This window comes from Salvelinus fontinalis, chromosome 7 (genome assembly GCF_029448725.1).
Source record: "Salvelinus fontinalis isolate EN_2023a chromosome 7, ASM2944872v1, whole genome shotgun sequence".
Classification (NCBI taxonomy): domain Eukaryota; kingdom Metazoa; phylum Chordata; class Actinopteri; order Salmoniformes; family Salmonidae; genus Salvelinus; species Salvelinus fontinalis.
The window spans coordinates 19,412,559-19,432,781 of NC_074671.1; the positions used below are offsets into that span (position 1 = coordinate 19,412,559).

Here is a 20,223-nt window from a genome sequence, read left to right on the forward strand (position 1 = left end):
GTCTGATGAAACAAAAATAAAACTGTTTGGCCATAATGACCATCGTTATGTTTGGAGGTAAAAGGGGGTGGCTTGCAAGCCGACGAACACAATCCCAACCGTGAAGCACGAGGTGGCAGCATCATGTTGTGGTAGTGCTTTGCTGCAGGAGGGACTGGTGCACTTCTCAAAATAGATGGCATCATGAGGCAGGAAAATTAAGTGGATATATTGAAGCAACATCTCAAGACATCAGTCAGGAATTTAAAGCTTGGTCGCAAATTGGTCTTCTAAATGGACAATGACCCCAAGCATACTTCCAAAGATGTTGCAAAATGGCTTAAGGACAACAAAGTCAAGGTATTGGAGTGGCCATCACAAAGCCCTGACCTCAAACCAATAGAAAATTTGTGGGCAGAACTGAAAAAGCGTGTGCGGGCAAGGAGGCCTACAAACCTGACTCAGTTACACCAGCTCTGTCAGGAGGAATAGGCCAAAATTCACCCAACTTACTGTGGGAAGCTTGTGGAAGGCTACCCGAAACGTTTGACCCAAGTGAAACAATTTAAAGGCAATGCTACCAAATACTAATTGAGTGCATGTAAACTTCTGACCAACTGGCAATGTGATGAATGAAATAAAAGCTGAAATAATTCTCTCTATTATTATTCTAACATTTCACATTCTTAAAATAAAGTGGTGAACCTAACTGACCTAAGACAGGGAATTTTTACTAGGATTAAATGTCAGGAATTGTGAACAACTGAGTTTAAATGTATTTGGCTGAGGTGTATGTACACTTCCGACCTCAACTGTATATTCTAGTAAGTCTGTAGCCATTATAACAAACCTATAGTTCTTCTAGGAGGTCTGTAGCTATTCTAGTAGGTCTGTAGCTATTCTAGAAGGTCTGTAGTTCTTCTAGTAGGTCTGCAGTTCTTCTAGCAGGTCTGTAGTTATTCTTGCAGGTCTGTAGTTATTCTTGCAGGTCTGTAGTTCTTCTAGCAGGTATGTAGTTCTAGTAGGTCTGTAGCCATGATAACAAACCTTTAGTTCATCTCGCAGGTATTTCGTTCTTCAAGCAGGTTTGTAGTCATTATAACAAACCTTTAGTTATTCTAGCAGGTCTGTAGCAATTCTAGCAGGTCTGTAGTTCTTCGGGACTTTCTGTAGCTGTTCAACTAGGTCTGTAGCTCTATCCAAAGACTGCTCTGCTGTGGTGGGAGTTGTTGTCCTCCGCTGATCCACAACTCGTATCCTCTCTGTAATTATATTCCCTCCTTCCCATTCCCTCTTGTTGCTCAGTTTAGTGCCAGTGTGGAGTGTGTATTAATTAATGTTGAGAGGCTCTGGCTTCTTCCTCTCTCCCTCTCTCGCTCTTCCTTGCTCTCTTTTGCTATCTTTTTTCCCTCCCCCTCTCTCCTTCTTGCTCACTTTGTCTTTTTCTCTCTTCTTCTTTCTTTCTCTATCTATCACTCTCTCGTTCACATAGCTGAGTATAACCCAGAGCCTTGGGGATGGAGTAGCGAGGGCTGAGGTCTGTGCCAAGGGTTTGAAGCTGGGGAGGAGGGGGGACACCACATCTTTTGGAGGTGTTTTAATTCGTATAGGAACTCATTGAGGCGTGAAGCACGACACAAACCCATTTCCACCAAGCTGAGGGAGGAGGGAGGACACCTCTTTTTAAGGCCAGCCAAAGCTGTCAGAAGGGGAAATTCAACTTGGCTACTCGGTATATCTAAGCCCAATAGTCAGCTATAGACTCAGAACTGGAAAGCCTTGAATGATGTTTACCTTTTCATTTATTTATTTTTAAGTATAGAGCTCAACGTTTGTTTTTTACTTGGATTTGTTTTGGATATGATATAATGTATTTTTTAGGATGCATCTGTAAGTACTTGCATATAAAAGATGTCACCTTGTTTCGACTTTGGGCGAACATGTGCAATACTTATTTTAATAGTAGATTTTGTGAGTGTGTGTGTGTAGCACATCAATACAGAAGTTGCTGAGCTGAAGTTTTAGTCCATAAATTTTCTTCTTTTAGTTTGTTTCTATCGCAGCCGGCCGCAACTGGGAGGCCCATGGGGCGGCGCACAATTGGCCAAGCTTAGTCCGGGTTAGGGAGGGTTTGGCCGGCAGGGATATCCTTGTCTCATCGCGCACTAGCGACTCCTGTGGCACGGTTGCCAGGTTTACGGTGTTTGCTGACACGGTTGCCAGGTGTACGGTGTTTCCTCCGACACATTGGTGCGGCTGGCTTCCGGGTTGGAGGGGCATTGTGTCAAGAACAGTGCGGCTTGGTTGGGTTGTGTTTTGGAGAGACGCATGGCTCTCGACCTTTGCCTCTCCCGAGTCCGTACGGGAGTTGCAGCGATGAGACAAGACTATAACTACTACCAATTGGATACCACAAAATTGGGGAGAAAAAAGGGGGTGAAAAAAATTGTAATTGGCAAGAAAACACCATTGTAAAAGTGGATGAAAATATCCGGTAGAGAGACAGGAGATCTAAAGGTGCAACAACTCTACTGAACAAAAATCTAAACGCAACACAAAGCCAAGACAACGCAGGAGTGGCTTCGGGACAAGTCTCTGAATGTCCTTGAGTGTCCCAGCCAGAGCCCGGACTTGAACAAAATCAAAAATCTCTGGAGAGACCTGAAAATAGCTGTGCAGCAATGCTCCCCATCCAACCTGACAGAGATTGAGAGGATCTGCAGAGAAGAATGGGAGAAACTCCTCAAATACAGGTGTGCCAAGCTTGTAGCGTCATATCCAGGAAGACTCTAGGCTGTAATCGCTGCCAAAGGTGTTTCCACAAAGTACTGAGTAAAGGGTCTGAAAACATATGTAAATGTGATATTTCATTTTTTATTTTTTTAATACATTTTTAAACATTTCTAAAAGCCTGTTTTTGCTTGGTCATTATGGGGTATTGTATGTAGATTGAGGGGGGGACGGGACAATTTAATCAATTTAAAATAAGGCAGTAATTTAACAAAATTTTAATAGTCAAAGGGTCTGAATACTTTCTCTGTCAAAAGTATGTGGACACCCCTTCAAATGAGTGAATTTCGCTATTTCAGCTACACCCATTGCTGACAGGTGTATAAAATCGAGCACACAGCCATGGAATCTCCATAGACAAACATTGGCAGTAGAATGTCCTTACTGAAGAGCTCAGTGACTTTCAACGTGGCACCATCATATGATGCCATATTTCCAACAAGTCAGGTCGTAAAATTTCTGCCCTGCTAGAGCTGCCCCGGTCAACTGTAAGTGCTGTTATTGTGAAGTGGAAATGTCTAGGAGCAACAACTGCTCAGCCGCGAAGTGGTAGGCCACAAGCTCACAGAGCGAGACCGAGTGCTGAAGTGCGTAAAGTCGTCTGTCCTCGGTTTCAACAGTCACTACCGAGTTTCTTCCAGAGGCAGTTTGGAACTTCAGCACAAGAACTGTTCGTCGGGAGCTTCATGGGTTTCCATGGCAGAGCAGCCACACACAAGCCTAAGATCACCTTTCGCAATGCCAATGCCGACTGGAGTGGTGTAAAGCTTGCCGCCATTGGACTCTGGAGCACTTGATACACGTTCTCTGGAGTGATGAATCACGCTTCACCATCTAGCAGTCCGACGGACTAATCTGTGGCAACAGTTTGGGGAAGGTTCTTTCCTGTTTCAGCATGACAATGCCCCTGTGCACTAAGTAAGGTCCAGACAGAAATGGTTTGACGAGATCGGTGTGGAAGAACTTGATTGGCCTGCACAGAGCTCTGACCTCAACCCCATCGAACACCTTGGGATGAATTGGAACGCCGACTGCAAGCCAGGCCTAATCGCCCAACATCAGTGACTGACCTCATTAATGCTCTTGTGGCTGAATGGAAGCAAGTCCCCGCAGCAATGTTCCAATTCCAGTGTAAAGCCTTCCCGGAAGATTGGAGGCTGTTATAGCAGCAAAGGGGGAGCCAACTCCATATTAATTACCATTATTTTGGATTGAGATGTTTGACGAGCAGGTGTCCACATACTTGTGTACTTTGATTTTTGTTGTGTTTAAGCCTATGTTGCAGTTTCAGTGCAGTAAGAGCGACTTTTAAAAATGAAGTTAGGCCTATAGATGTGTATTAGGGGGCGAAGAGAACTGGGCTGTCATAAGAGGATAGCGGGTCGTACTAGTACACAGATGGTTAATATTGCTGCAAGATTAGGAGATCTAGGACGATGCTTAATCTTCTTCTTCCACACAATATTAAATACTTAAAGGGAAAATCCACTCAATCTATCCCTCATGCTCCAATGTTCTTAGACAATCGCTCCGTAGACTGTTCTTGACCTACTGTTGAGTGGTCCAATATGACCTACATTAGGGTTGGGTGTTATACCTTATATACGGTATCCCGGGGTATTTGGAAATACGCTCTGATTTTCCAATACCGTCAATAAAATGTAAAAAAAAATATATATATATATACACTGCTCAAAAAAATTAAGGGAACACTTAAACAACACAATGTAACTCCAAGTCAATCACACTTCTGTGAAATCAAACTGTCCACTTAGGAAGCAACACTGATTGACAATGCATTTCACATGCTGTTGTGCAAATGGAATAGACAACAGGTGGAAATTATAGGCAATTAGCAAGACACCCCCAATAAAGGAGTGGTTCTGCAGGTGGTGACCACAGACCACTTCTCAGTTCCTATGCTTCCTGGCTGATGTTTTGGTCACTTTTGAATGCTGGCGGTGCTTTCACTCTAGTGGTAGCATGAGAGGGAGTCTACAACCCACACAAGTGGCTCAGGTAGTGCAGCTCATCCAGGATGGCACATCAATGCGAGCTGTGGCAAGAAGGTTTGCTGTGTCTGTCAGCGTAGTGTCCAGAGCATGGAGGCGCTACCAGGAGACAAGCCAGTAAGTACATCAGGAGACGTGGAGGAGGCCGTAGGAGGGCAACAACCCAGCAGCAGGACCGCTACCTCCGCCTTTGTGCAAGGAGGAGCACTGCCAGAGCCCTGCAAAATGACCTCCAGCAGGCCACAAATGTGCATGTGCCTGCTCAAACAGTCAGAAACAGACTCCATGAGGGTGGTATGAGGGCCCGACGTCCACAGGTGGGGGTTGTGCTTACAGCCCAACACCGTGCAAGACGTTTGGCATTTGCCAGAGAACACCAAGATTGGCAAATTCGCCACTGGCGCCCTGTGCTCTTCACAGATGAAAGCAGGTTCACACTGAGCACGTGACAGACGTGAGAGAGTCTGGAGACGCCGTGGAGAACGTTCTGCTGCCTGCAACATCCTCCAGCATGACCGGTTTGGCGGTGGGTCAGTCATGGTGTGGGGTGGAATTTCTTTGGGGGTCCGCACAGCCCTCCATGTGCTCGCCAGAGGTAGCCTGACTGCCATTAGGTACCGAGATGAGATCCTCAGACCCCTTGTGAGACCATATGCTGGTGCGGTTGGCCCTGGGTTCCTCCTAATGCAAGACAATGCTAGACCTCATGTGGCTGGAGTGTGTCAGCAGTTCCTGCAAGAGGAAGGCATTGATGCTATGGACTGGCCCGCCCGTTCCCCAGACCTGAATCCAATTGAGCACATCTGGGACATCATGTCTCGCTGGGATGCTTTAGTCCAGGTCTGGGAGGAGATCCCTCAGGAGACCATCCGCCACCTCATCAGGAGCATGCCCAGGCGTTGTAGGGAGGTCATACAGGCACGTGGAGGCCACACACACTACTGAGCCTCATTTTGACTTGTTTTAAGGACATTACATCAAAGTTGGATCAGCCTGTAGTGTGGTTTTCCACTTTAATTTTGAGTGTGACTCCAAATCCAGACCTCCATGGGTTGATAAATTTGATTTCCATTGATAATTTTTGTGTGATTTTGTCAGCACATTCAACTATGTAAAGAAAAAAGTATTTAATAAGAATATTTCATTCATTCAGATCTAGGATGTGTTATTTTAGTGTTCCCTTTATTTTTTTGAGCAGTGTATATACACACAGCGTATTCCAGTTCTCACCAATATCCAGCAAATTTGCACAGCCATTGAGGAGTGGGTCAACATTCCACAGGCCACAATCAACAGCCTGAACTCTTTGTGAAGGAGATGTCGCGCTTCATGAGGCAAATGGTGGTCACATCAGATACTTACTTGTTTTCTAATTCACGCTTCTACCTTTAAAAAAAAAGAAGGTATCTGTGACCAACAGATGCACATCTGAATTCCCAGTCATGTGATATCCATAGATTAGGGCCTAATTCATTTATTTGAATTGACTGATTTCCTTATATGAACTGTAACTCAGTCAAATCCGTGAGATTGTTGAATGTTACGTTTATATTTTTTTGTGTATTAAGTTAACTATCTAAGATGTGCCAAATAAATTATCTCCAGCTGGGTTTTGCTAACGTTAGCTAAGTGGCTAACGTTAGCTTGCACGGTCAAGCTTCTTGGTAACAGCAGCAGAGCCCATCCCCTCCTGGATTAAGATCCTTACTGTCTAATATTTGGTTTGTGCTTGCTGCAAACTGCGTTGTAATATACTTGCTTTACTATATGAGTTGGGTTGTCTGTCTTGGTAGTAAAAGTTTGCATGCACTCTTTAGTATTTACTTAGTATTTGCTATGGTGATTCCTTAGTACTTGTTAGCATTTTATGATGTTTTGGGATTTTATGTACAAAAAAAAGATGGCACCCCTTGTGTGCACTACCAGTAATATCGTGTATCCTGGGATGGCACGGTGTGAAGGTATGGAATTCCGGATACCGCCCAACACTAAACTGCATGGTAATGTAGTGGTCCAATACAACCTACATGGTGATTTAGATGGTCTTGTCATGTCTTGAGGCTTGCGTTAAAGGTAGGCTCAACAATATGTCAGATCAGACAACCAAATTCAAGTTTGCCAGGACTGGCACTTTTTGATTCTTCCTAAGTTGTTCCGTCCCTAAAGGCGTGGCGACATAACAAACCAGTAGTTGTATGTTATCGTTGTTGATTGCTGTGAGCAGGAAGTCTGCTCAAATGATGTCTTATTGCTTTGTCTACCTTTTTAATGCATAATGTGTAGAATGGGATGGGGTTGCTCAGGAAGTTGGGTAGTATGACGATATTTGTGACTACAGTATGTCGTACATGTTTGAGATGGAAGCTGTGAAGAACGTCTCTGTACTGTGCAGACAATCTCTCCAAATTCCAACTCTTTCACTCTGACTTTGGCCTGTTTTTGGATTTAGCCTAACCTTTGAGGTCCGTTTATACTTTGCAACTGAGCATACTGTATTCACAAGCATGTGCTTGGAGATGGCATGATCATGTTCTTTTCACTATCTATGAATGCATTCAACAAATACATCCCCATTCACTTGCACCCTCATTCTCACACACTATATACAGAATCTACTGAAATGTCTCCCCCCCCCTCTCTCTCAAAGCCTGTCTTTTGCACACTGACACCTTTAACCCTTTGATGCGTACAATCACATATTTGTGATCATTGTTGAGTGGTCCCTGCAGCGTATTATTGCAAAAATGTGATTGGAACAGTAGCAACAGAACGTAGGACTCAACAAACACGTCTTAACAGCATTGTGTCTTGAAAACAACTAAACAATGTTTTGTACTGATGGGAAATGAAGGTCTTCACAACTTTATTCCTCAATTATACCTTTTATTGTAAAAGATAAATGTGAACTTTTTTTATCCAAGCCTCACACAGAACACATCCAAACTCATTCCATAAACCAGTCTAAATAACAAAACATATGTTACCAACCTAACTTGTTTACAATGTACCACATCTCTGGTGAGCACAAGGGAGACGTGACATATTGTTTAGAAAAGACATAAGCTAACAGCAGCTAAATTCTTTGTGATGGCAGGCATGTTTGTTTGACATGTGAAAACTCCCTAATCCAAGAATGCCATCCAGTAGAAGATGCAAATAAACAAAGTCAAAACGCAGCCAGGAATCGGCCCAGAAGCAGCCCTCTTCCGGGATGCTGGAACTGATTTACTCGGCCCGGAATTGGGTGTAGGATGCGCCCCGGAGTCAAAATGAATGACTGCCCAGAAACGGCCCAAGTACATACATTTCCTTCTACCGGAATTCAGCCGACTTTGCCGGCATTTTACCAGAATCCCCCCAGAAGCGGCCCGATGCAAATTTAAATAAATGTATAGAAAATGACCCGATATTAGTAATTTTAAATATTACTATTATACATTTTATGCATACAAATTATACCCATCCACAAAAAAAATACATTTTGTGTCGAAGGAAACACCATACACCTGGTCAGAGTGTGTGCGTCTAGCCCGCCACAGGAGTCGCTACAGCGCGATGGGACAAGGACATCCTGGTCGGGACAAACCCTCCCCTAATTCGGACGATGCTGGGCCAATTGTGCGTTGCCCCATGGGTCTCCCAGTGGTGGCCGACACGGTTCTCGGACCAGCATCTGTAGCAATGTGTCTTAGACCGCTGCGCCACTCGGGAGGTTCCATCCACAAAGTTTTTAATGCTTATCAATTGCCTTACACAAAGTGTCAAAATACTACACAGGACTCTTAAATAATTTGTATTTAAGGATCACAGAAACGGTGAGATAATATGGAAAAATACATAATTATATTAAGCAGCCCATGTAATCATCTACCAGAGAGTGGCCCCAATCGTCCCGAACCCCAAGTAATACATTTGGGCCAGATAACGATCACCGGAATCGGCTTGAGCTCAATCCCCGCATCTTAGCCATAAGTAATACTGCCGAAGGCGGCCCAGACTCGGTCCACATGATGTCGGCCGAGTCTGAATCTCAGCCGAGTGCCCCGACTCTCAGCCGGAATCGGCCCAGATCCACTGTGCTAGCTGGGAGATGGCTGCGTGTAAAAGATTAACTTAGTTTGGCCACTTTTCAGCATATTACAAATCTTCGATGTACTTGTTTCAGTGTATACAAGAACTGGAGCACATGACTTGACAAGTCGTTTTCAGTTTATGACAAATCACAAACCAAATAAAATGTTATTACCTCACAGATCATTACCCCAAATACAAGCCTACTGCCAAGCCTAACCTTAGCGCAAAAGCTAAACAGGGTTGCCAGATTTGGTTTAAACCATTTTAGGGGAGTTTGTGGGGGGGTTCATTTAGTTTGTGGGTGATTTCAAGTCCATTGGGGGTAGAAATGTGGAATGTATTGTGGGGGAATATGATGCAGGAAATACTACCATGATGGGGGATTTATCAGTAAATGGGGGGCAAACACAGGAGTAATGTATAAGCTAACTAAAAGTAAAACCCCTGGAATGTGGGGTCTGAGCTGGCAACCCAGAGTAACGATAGCTATAGTCTAAGTCAGTCACGTCAACTATCCCTTCACCTCGTTTTGTCATAACATCTTTGGTCTGATGTTTACGTGACAACCAGAATGCATTGTGATGTCAACAAACACGGCGCCACACATAGCTGGCATTTAGCTTAGCATTAGCTCATCATAATCAGTACAACCTTCCAAAAAGTATTTTACACAACTCATGTGTCCATTACAATCAATGCAAGACTTGGAATGCATGATTTGTCACCAGAACTTGAAAACGTGAATAAAACAGTAAATATATTATGCTCCATATATACGGTGTGCTACAGTAGAAATGACAACACTATATACAGAAACTACAATAACGTAATAAGGCACTTACTTTGATAGGAACGCACATGTCCAAAGTTGTTGTTATTATAATGTAAGGGAAACCACAATGAAGGCAATGCAGGCGCCAGCCGGAAAATGTGCCAGGTTCCAAAAATTTGTGCAGGTTCTTTTCTGACTGGAAATGTCTGAGGAAACACAGGGGAAATGTCGTAGAGAGAAGTTTCTCCGGCTCAGTAAAGCATCAGACATAAATTGTCTGCAACAGTGAAATGGGGTACTTCTATGTGAATTAATGTTTAGGCAGAACACACCTCCATTCAAACTGTTAGAAAATAAAACTTGTTAGAAAATTATTCGAAATTGACAATTAGAAACCTAACCAATAGATATTTAGCAGGCAGCGTGCCTTTGTTTGAGGGCAGCGCCCGTTAACTGTCCTGTTGCCTAACAATCACATTTTGGGTTAGTGAGTGCATTCTGACATCACTTGCATAAAAAAACTCCCCCTGGGGCGATCATTAGAGATATTTGGAACTCACAGTGAAAAGGTTGTCTCGTGCTTAATTCCGACAGTTTCATTAAAAAGTGCTTGACGAAAATTTTGGGACAAATGTAAGCTGGAGATGGAGAAAAAAATGCAGGATAGATAAAAAAAAATCTAACCCACGGCTGTGATATATTATTCATCAAGTTGAAATGATTTTGCATTGCAAAAAAAATAAAAAATGGAAAAAGCCCACTGTGATTGTGTGATTGAGCTTAATTATATAGCCTCTTGCCGATTAGCTCATTAAACAAGCTAAACGCTTCCCTGTGACAATTTAATCTGAAATTCCCTGACGACGGTCGCTGTGTTTATCTCGACAGCAGCGGTGGCGTCACGCTGACATAATCATCACTTGTTTTGTAAACACGCCAACAAGTAACAGGCGGCTGCCATGGCGCCCGGCAGGCCCGACACTGGATAGTGTGGAGTTGTGGACGGACTATCGCGGAGCGCTTGACTAGGCGTAGCATTACTGGATGCAGTGGATGTGCAAACGTGCAATGTCTCGTGTTCTCTCCGACTATTGAACTTGACCCTCTTCTTGCAGACATCGATATTTCACAATCTCCTTTTTGATTGGAACAGATTTTCAAATTGAATTGTACTGAATCTCCAAATTGAGGTGAATTCAGTTTACCCTCCACTCATGTATAGGAGCTGTCCCAAAAGTCTCATATCTCACTGGTTTCTTGGCTGTTTTTTATAATGTCATGTATAACCATTTATTTTGTTTCTTTGTTTGACATTTGCATTTGGCTGTTGCATTTATGTTGCTGCATTTTGTCCCCTCCCACTCCCAACCCATCTTCCTCCTACCCCCACCCCTCCTCCAATCAGGGAGCATGGAGTAACCATAGGGCAGCAAGCCCCCCCTCTTGGTCCCAGCAGGACCCCTCAGAGGGGGGGTGGGATGGCCCAAAAAACAGGCAGTTGCAGGAGGTGCCCGTCTGGAGCATGAGAGTGGTAAATGGAGCGCTCTTATGATGTCCATGTCCAACCCCCCCCCCCCTTTCACTCAGTGGTTTAGCCCGGCAAGGTGGGGACAGGTTAGGACATGACACAGCACATGGTGCCACCTGCGGAGAGTGAAGGCAAATCCATGTGAACATTGTTTTTGCACCTCCTTTATGATTTGCGTTATTATTCTATAAATTAACATTGTTAGCATTTAGCGTTGTTAGCATTGCCGGGACGACAGGAATCCCAATACCCCTGACCCCCCTCTCTGTCACCCCCACCGCAACCCTTTAGTCCTGACATTGTGACATGAATCCACTTTGACGCTAACGCGCCACAACAAGCCTCTCTCTCGCACGCGCTCTGATGAGTTCATAAACTCCACTATTATGTCGTCCTGTCTGAGCTGACAAGGTAAAGATAAAACTCCTTCACAACATGGCTCAATTATTATACCTTAATCTATCACTGATCTGAGCGATGTATAGTCTCATATCAGTTAGCATATACACACTTCATACCTCCCTCTCGTGCGCGCTCTACTCTTTCCCTCTCTCCTTCCTCTATCCCTCTCTCCCCTTTCTCTATCCCTCTCTCTAGCTCTTTTCTCTTCCCTTCCTATTTCCCTCCTCGTTCCCCCTTCCCTCCTTCCTCGTTCCCACTCGCTCATTCCCTCACTCGTTCCTTGCTCTCTCTGTTTGATATTCTCTGCCACACACACAAACACACACACACACACACACACACACACACACACACACACACACACACACACACACACACACACACACACACACACACACACACACACACACACACACACACACACACACCTCTCACCCTCTTGTCTCTCTCTCCTCCCTGTCTCCCTCCTGTCTTGCTCTCTCCTCACACTCCCCTCTTGCTCCTGTCTTAATGTCTCTCTCCCCCCTCACTCTTTTATCCTGCCCTCTCTCTCCCACACAGGGTCGTGGTTCCGGCTTCCCTGGAAGGCGGAGGCCCCGCGGGGCCAACCTATCTGTGCGCGGGGGCCGCGGACGCTCTCGAGGACTCAAAGCCGACACCACCCTCGCCATGACCCCTGGGGTAGGAGCCCTCACCCCCTTTATCCCCCTCCACCGCCTCCCTCACTCTCTCTGTCCTCCTCCTCCTCTGCATACATTAATAAAACAATGGCCTAATGTGCTTAGCTTAGCCCAGAGAGTGCTCTCACATTAGCAAGAGGAACAGTACACTCAAGCACGGCATGAGGGTTGGTTGGTTGGTAGGGAGGGGGTGGTGGGGAGAGGAATGCTATTTTATAGCGGTGGGCAGGGAACTGACATGTCCCCCCCCCCCACTAAAAACTGTGGGTGGTTGACGCAGAAAATGTGTTCAACATGCATTTAAAATACTATACATTGTGGGCACCTTTTAAGGTAGAAATGTCAATTCTGTATTGATTGTACGAGCTAGATAGTTGGATTAGATGGCAGCCTGCCTGTTGCCCAGAGCCGCTAGTCAGCCTGCATGTTGACACGCGGGCGGCATGGTAATGCTGAGATGGGAACCCTGCTGCCTGTTTGTCCCTGTGGATGACATAATAATATATTGACACACAGTCTGGAGGTGTGATAGCTGGTCACATGAGAACGTCTTTCATGTCCTAGACCTAGATCAGGCCTGATCCTGGGATATATTTTCTAATACTTTACTAGGAAAAACACTACTTAATTTTTTAGCGCAACCTTTCAGATTTGAAACACAATCTTACCATCTGTTTTAATTTCAATATTCTTTAAAATAATTTGTTAATCAACTCCTGCTTGTGTGCCTGTCTGTGTGCCTGTGTCCGTGTGTGTCTCTCCAGGCCAGCTTTGTGGAGCAGCCGTACATGGTGAAAGAAGAGGAGGAGAATGCCATGCACAACACTGTGGTCATTTTCTCAACTTCAGACCACTTCACTCTCAGACAGGTCAGTACCAACACTGTGGTCATGTTCTCAACCTCAGACCACTTCACTCTCAGACAGGTCAGTACCATCACTGTGGTCATGTTCTCAACCTCAGACCACTTCACTCTCAGACAGGTCAGTACCAACACTGTGGTCATGTTCTCAACCACAGACCACTTCACTCTCAGACAGGTCAGTACCAACACTGTGGTCATGTTCTCAACCACAGACCACTTCACTCTGACAGGTCAGTACCAACACTGTGGTCATGTTCTCAACCTCAGACCACTTCACTCTGACAGGTCAGTACCAACACTGTGGTCATGTTCTCAACCACAGACCACTTCACTCTGACAGGTCAGTACCAACACTGTGGTCATGTTCTCAACCTCAGACCACTTCACTCTGACAGGTCAGTACCAACACTGTGGTCATGTTCTCAACCACAGACCACTTCACTCTCAGACAGGTCAGTACCAACACTGTGGTCATGTTCTCAACCACAGACCACTTCACTCTCAGACAGGTCAGTACCAACACTGTGGTCATGTTCTCAACCACAGACCACTTCACTCTGACAGGTCAGTACCAACACTGTGGTCATGTTCTCAACCTCAGACCACTTCACTCTGACAGGTCAGTACCAACACTGTGGTCATGTTCTCAACCACAGACCACTTCACTCTCAGACAGGTCAGTACCAACACTGTGGTCATGTTCTCAACCTCAGACCACTTCACTCGCAGACAGGTCAGTACCAACACTGTGGTCATGTTCTCAACCTCAGACCACTTCACTCTCAGACAGGTCAGTACCATCACTGTGGTCATGTTCTCAACCTCAGACCACTTCACTCTGACAGGTCAGTACCAACACTGTGGTCATGTTCTCAATCTCAGACCACTTCAATCTGACAGGTCAGTACCAACACTGTGGTCATGTTCTCAACCTCAGACCACTTCACTCTCAGACAGGTCAGTAACAACACTGTGGTCATGTTCTCAACCTCAGACCACTTCACTCTGACAGGTCAGTACCAACACTGTGGTCATGTTCTCAACCTCAGACCACTTCACTCTCAGACAGGTCAGTACCAACACTGTGGTCATGTTCTCAACCACAGACCACTTCACTCTGACAGGTCAGTACCAACACTGTGGTCATGTTCTCAACCTCAGACCACTTCACTCTGACAGGTCAGTACCAACACTGTGGTCATGTTCTCAACCACAGACCACTTCACTCTGACAGGTCAGTACCAACACTGTGGTCATGTTCTCAACCTCAGACCACTTCACTCTGACAGGTCAGTACCAACACTGTGGTCATGTTCTCAACCTCAGACCACTTCACTCTCAGACAGGTCAGTACCAACACTGTGGTCATGTTCTCAACCACAGACCACTTCACTCTGACAGGTCAGTACCAACACTGTGGTCATGTTCTCAACCTCAGACCACTTCACTCTGACAGGTCAGTACCAACACTGTGGTCATGTTCTCAACCACAGACCACTTCACTCTGACAGGTCAGTACCAACACTGTGGTCATGTTCTCAACCTCAGACCACTTCACTCTGACAGGTCAGTACCAACACTGTGGTCATGTTCTCAACTTCAGACCACTTCAATCTGACAGGTCAGTACCGTCATACATCACTGAAACAATAGAGTATTGACACTTTGTGCCATCAAAGTCCCTGCTTGTGTGTCTGTGTGTGTTGCTTAAAGCTGTTTATTTCAACTCCCCTCATGGTCTCTCTACTGTCAAATCCTTCTTGTCTTCCTTAGAAAAGGCTCTGTATTGCAGTAGTGACTGGTGACTTTAATAAGGAGGACAATAGGACTTTTCCTCCCTGGTCAAGCCGCGTCTGTTGAATATGCCTAAAGCCTATTAAGTGTCTCACATAACCAAATACTGTACTGTACATTAGGGCTGTCCCGACTAAAAAAAATCTTTGTCAACCGAGAGTCGTCCTGTTTTGACCAATTGATTGGTCGTAATGTTTAATCTTATTTTTCCATATATAGACAGACACACCCTGTGTTTGAATAAAATCAACTACATATGCACTGAGCTTGTCTGATGCTTTAGCACACTGTTTGATTAAATAATTAAGATACACAAATGACTGAAGAAAGAGCCCGATGGTCACACTGTTGAAAGAAATGACAGCTAGTACCTGTGACTGGCGCACATTGTCTCGCTCTTCTCCCTACTGCAGCTCAAAGGCAGCACAGCAAGTGTTTATTGCGCTGTTCGTGCTGAAGCCGCAACATAATTGCAGTCATTTACTTTCTTGTTTCTGACTGAAAAGTTATCAAAATCTCTAATTTGTTTAGGAAAAACATTCCCTATTCGCTCAACCCTTGCTCTCTTTACGTGAAACACTGGAGATTAAAAAAAGGGCTGGTATAGGAGCAATTGTTGCTTGAGTATTATGTGTGCCAAAAGCCGTTACTGTTAGATTACAATAAAATATTGTTTCTGACAATTTGAAACAGTGTAAACAACACTAAATAATTGATTGCATTTCAAAGCATGAATGTCTCATTTGCTGTTTGATGGCATGAACAAATGAATGATTGATTGATACAGTAGCCTACATATTGAAATATAGGCCTAACTAAGTTACAGTTATTAAGACTAAACAGGATGCACTCTTAGGCCTACAGCTCGATGGTGGTTACACAAGGCTACTATACAAAGCCTACTAATGATAACGACATTACTTATTATAATGACGATCATAATAATTGTAATAATAACAATAAGGAGATCAAGAAAAGGAGGGTATAGGAGCGAAAGCTAAATGCATGTGTGTGACAAACCGGTGCGGTTAGATTACAATATCATTTTTCTGTCTGTTTGGAACAGTGTAAACACCACTAAATACATTATAATTAATACCAGTCTGTTCTAACGGGGGAAAAAGCCTCTATTACAGCATAGCAAAGATTAAAACCAGCTGAATCTGTGAAATTGCTTTGTCCAACATTTTGCTGTTGCATGAGGCTTGGTGCTCACGGAATCAGTAGGCTATTAAACAAACACTCAAACAAGCAACGTAAGCAAGATCTGTCTCATTTCTGTAGATATTTAAATATGGATGATTAATAAAGCCAGGCGCATTTAAGTTAGGCTATTGATTATAAGACTTAATTAAGTTGGTTTCCCCTCTCCTCAATTTTCTTAAACAATTAGGCTTAAGCAAGGACTGTTTCCTCGTCTGTGCTGCTGCTGCCTCCGCCGCATTGTTCTCATTCCCAATATGCTAGTAACTTTGCTATTATGCAGATAGCAACATAGGGAAAGGCGGCAATTCTACGGCGCACTGAAGATTGTTTCAGAACCTCGGACAGTGACCGTATCCAATATGGGAAAAAGCACATTTGTTATAAAATAATATTATATTTATTAGTGTTGCACCATAATATTTTTACATAATATAACCATACACAATGTCAATATCACATGTCTTAGTGATGAACTGTGCCTTCCTCATGGCCTCCGCCAGGGATTAGTCCACTGAGACAGGCGTGAATCAGACACGTGTCTTGTGAAAAATAAAATGTATTAATTGTTCGACTGCTCGACTAAAGAAATCTCTGTCGACCAACAGCCTATCGACCAATCGACTAAATGGGGTCAGCCCTACTGTACATATTTGAATATGCATGCTGGTGAAAAAATACTACAGCTATTAGAGATTATGAAACATTCCAAATGCATTTTGTATGATGATGCTATGATAATTTCTTGTCCTTGTTGGACAGGCTGTTTACTAGTCTCTTCTTGGCCTTGTTTTCTCTTCCAACTTTTTCCACTCATTTGCGTCTGGCCATTTTTGCACACACCCACACATGGACATGCATGCGCGCACTCACGCACATACACACCCCTGAGACACAGATGAATCCTGCTGTGAGGTAAGGCGCTTAAGAGATGCTGTGTCGTGGAAGATGAAAGTATCCCGAGTTACGCTGCTTGTTACTGCGGGAGCCGTATGTTTATGTACGTCGAGAAATTTAACTCGTATGTTTATGTATGTCGAGAAATGTAACTCGTATGTTTATGTACGTCGAGAAATTTAACTCGTATGTTTATGTACGTCGAGAAATTTAACTCGTATGTTTATGTACGTCGAGAAATTTAACTTTCTCTTGTTTTCTCTCCATTTTCTGTTAACCTGCTCTATTCCCCATTACTTATGCACTCTTTCCTTTTCCTTCCACATCCTTTTCTCTCTATCCCCTGCTCCCTCTCCTGAACCTCCCACCTCTCCATCTTTCTCTCCCTACCTCCTTCTTTCCCTCTCTGTCTACTTCCCTTTTTTTCTCTTCTCCCTTCCTCCCCTCTCTCCCTTATACAGGACATGTGTGTGGTGTGTGGGAGTTTTGGCCAGGGGTCAGAGGGCAGGTTGCTGGCCTGTTCCCAGTGTGGCCAGTGTTACCACCCCTTCTGTGTCAACATCAAGGTGAACCCTTCTCTTTCCTATACCAGACCTACAGTATCTCTCAAAAGATAATCCGCAACCAATAATGTGTATGTATATATACACTGCATTGTTTTTCCTATATGCATTTAGCAGTGGCTAAATGCATTTAGCAAGACATGGGGCCCCTCCATTGATTTTGTTCTGCTTGAGGCACTCAGATGCAGTGGTGGGAAAAGTACCCAATTGTCATACTTGAGTAAAAGTATAGATACCTTTTTAATAGAAAGTTACTCAAGTAAAAGTCAGCCAGTAAAATACTACTTGAGTAAAAGTCTAGAAGTATTTGGTTTAAATATACTTAAGTATCAAAAGCAAATGTAATTGTCAAATTTATACTAAAGTATCAAAAGTAAACGTACAAGTATAAGGAGGGGCACCCACTCCAACACTCAGACATTATTTACAAAAGATGCATTTGTGTTTAGTGAGTCCACCAGGCCAGAGGCAGTAGGGATGGCCACGTGTTTTCTTGATAAGTGCATGAGTTTTACCATTTTCCTGTCCTGCTAAGCATTCAAAATGTAACGAGTACTTTTTGTTGTCAGGGAAATTGTATGTAAGACAAAGTACAATATTTTCTTTAGGGATGTAGTAAAGTCAAAGTTGCCAAAAAATATAAATCGTAAAGTACAGATACACAAAAAAACGACTTAAGTAGTACTTTAAAGTACTTTACACCACTGCTCAGATGGCATAAGAACATGGCATAAGCCATGTCAAAATGTGTAGAATTGTAGGAAATTAGCTTTAAAACTAAAATGGTCTCTCAACCCCATGGCAAAATGTGTAAAATTGCAGGAAACTAGATTTAAAACTATAACATCTTCTCTCCGCCCCGTGGCATAATTTGTAAAATTGCAGGAAATTAGCTTTAAAACAGCAACATTTTGTGTATGTGGCTACATGTATGCATAGTTTGGTTGTAGTGTAGTCGCCAGGGGATTCCCTACAGATTGTATTAGGCTCTGTGCCAACCTCCCCAAGCAGCTTTGAGCCAAGGTGTCAAATAAATACTGGGATGATTAACAGGTTTCACTTTAAGCACCTTGTGTGGATTCTATTGATGGATTTATCGCCACGCCAAGTCTTATCCCCGCAACACCACCCCCTCTGGCAGACAAATAAGGGCCTAAGAGAGTTTCCTTTGATATAGTGTTAAGTTTTTTACAAATATCACCTCAAGCAGTCGCCACTCCAAGCCGGCTTGCCTACAATTGTCATATTCCATTCTAGTTGGAACAAAGCCCTTAAAATAAAATCAATAGTATGTATAGAAGTTTTACTTTTATGAATGTCATATGCATGCTGCCCTTATGCCTATTCTGGTTCAGTGTATTCAGTGAATTGGCCCCTAAATATAGAATGTACCCACCCCCCTTTTAATCTCTCCCACTGAAAAAAAAGCACTCACTCAATAATGGGAGCCTATCAGACACGCACACACACTCACACACACGCACAGGTTTTCTTCATCACGCCTGCCTCTGCCAGCCAATCGCACCCATCCCAGCTAACACAGTGATTAAACCGATTGATGTTAGCAGCACCGCGGCGCACTGGCGGAAGCTAATGGACAGGAATGATGGAGACGGCATTATTGATGGCCCCCGGTAGCTAGCGAAACGGCTAATTGCCCTTGGTAGCCAAGTGCGCTCAGCAGCACTTAGTGTGACTGTACATTTCACTCACGGCTATACACATTGGCTGCTTGGTTGTAATTTTTATTTATTTTTATTACAAGACTAGTAAAAGAGAGATGTACCTGTTATTGACAACATGGTGAGAATAAGTCTCTTTTTTGGCATCCGTTTCGGGTCTGCCAGATCCAATGGAATTGGTGGCCTACTGGCACAAAGTGGTGTTTATAAGTAAGCCCATGATACATTTAGGAGTAGTCGGGTAATGATATTGGGTAACTGTTTACTATGCAATCTCTAAATACCTCACCCAGATTTGAGTACTGAAATCAAAAAACATTTTAAATGGAGGTAATCTGGGTGGCTAAACTATGCAAGTGGAAATCCACCAACGTCAGCTTGTTATGGTATTTGTTGTCTGGCTTTCAGCACATAATGGGTGAGGGAGGAGGGTCTTTCTCTCAATTGGTTTGATCCTCCCTCCACATCCATGGTTTATTGGCTAATAAATACTGGTGCATCCCTTTGACAAATAGCTCAGCAATGACCTTTAACCTGGAAGATGTGCTGCTGGGAACTAGAGATGTGATTATTCCCCTACTAAATATAGAACATACAGCCATTAGTCAATATGCTCCATTGAAATGGACCTTAAAGGGGATTCCTATCCCTGCTCTGCCCCTTTAATACCTCTCTAACCTTTGCCCCCTGTGCCACCAGATCACCCGGGTGGTGCTGAGTAAAGGCTGGCGCTGTCTGGAGTGCACGGTGTGCGAGGCGTGCGGCCAGGCCAGCGACCCAGGCCGCCTGCTGCTGTGTGACAACTGTGACATCAGCTACCACACCTACTGCCTGGACCCGCCCTTGCAGACGGTGCCCAAGGGCAGCTGGAAGTGCAAGTGGTGTGTATATGTCGTGACTGCTGCCAATCACGGAGCACAGCACAGCCAATCAAAGCATCAGAGCTTGTCTGGCTGCACCAATGATGCTGTCAAATGTTTTT

At 44.0% G+C, this 20,223-nt stretch overlaps 1 protein-coding gene across 23 annotated transcripts in view; it reads left to right on the top strand.

Moving 5' to 3' along the window:
• LOC129859164 (histone-lysine N-methyltransferase 2C-like) overlaps window positions 1-20,223 on the top strand; it is a 216,761-nt gene that overhangs the window by 106,113 nt on the left and 90,425 nt on the right. For 22 of the 23 annotated variants that reach the window (XM_055928604.1, XM_055928584.1, XM_055928588.1 and 19 more), the window contains exons 14-18: window positions 11,033-11,158; window positions 12,119-12,238; window positions 13,002-13,106; window positions 17,458-17,562; window positions 19,941-20,122. In XM_055928604.1, the coding sequence (XP_055784579.1) occupies window positions 11,033-11,158; window positions 12,119-12,238; window positions 13,002-13,106; window positions 17,458-17,562; window positions 19,941-20,122 (638 nt within the window). The remainder of the gene's footprint in view (window positions 1-11,032; window positions 11,159-12,118; window positions 12,239-13,001; window positions 13,107-17,457; window positions 17,563-19,940; window positions 20,123-20,223) is intronic. The other variant, XM_055928596.1, reaches the window with a different exon arrangement.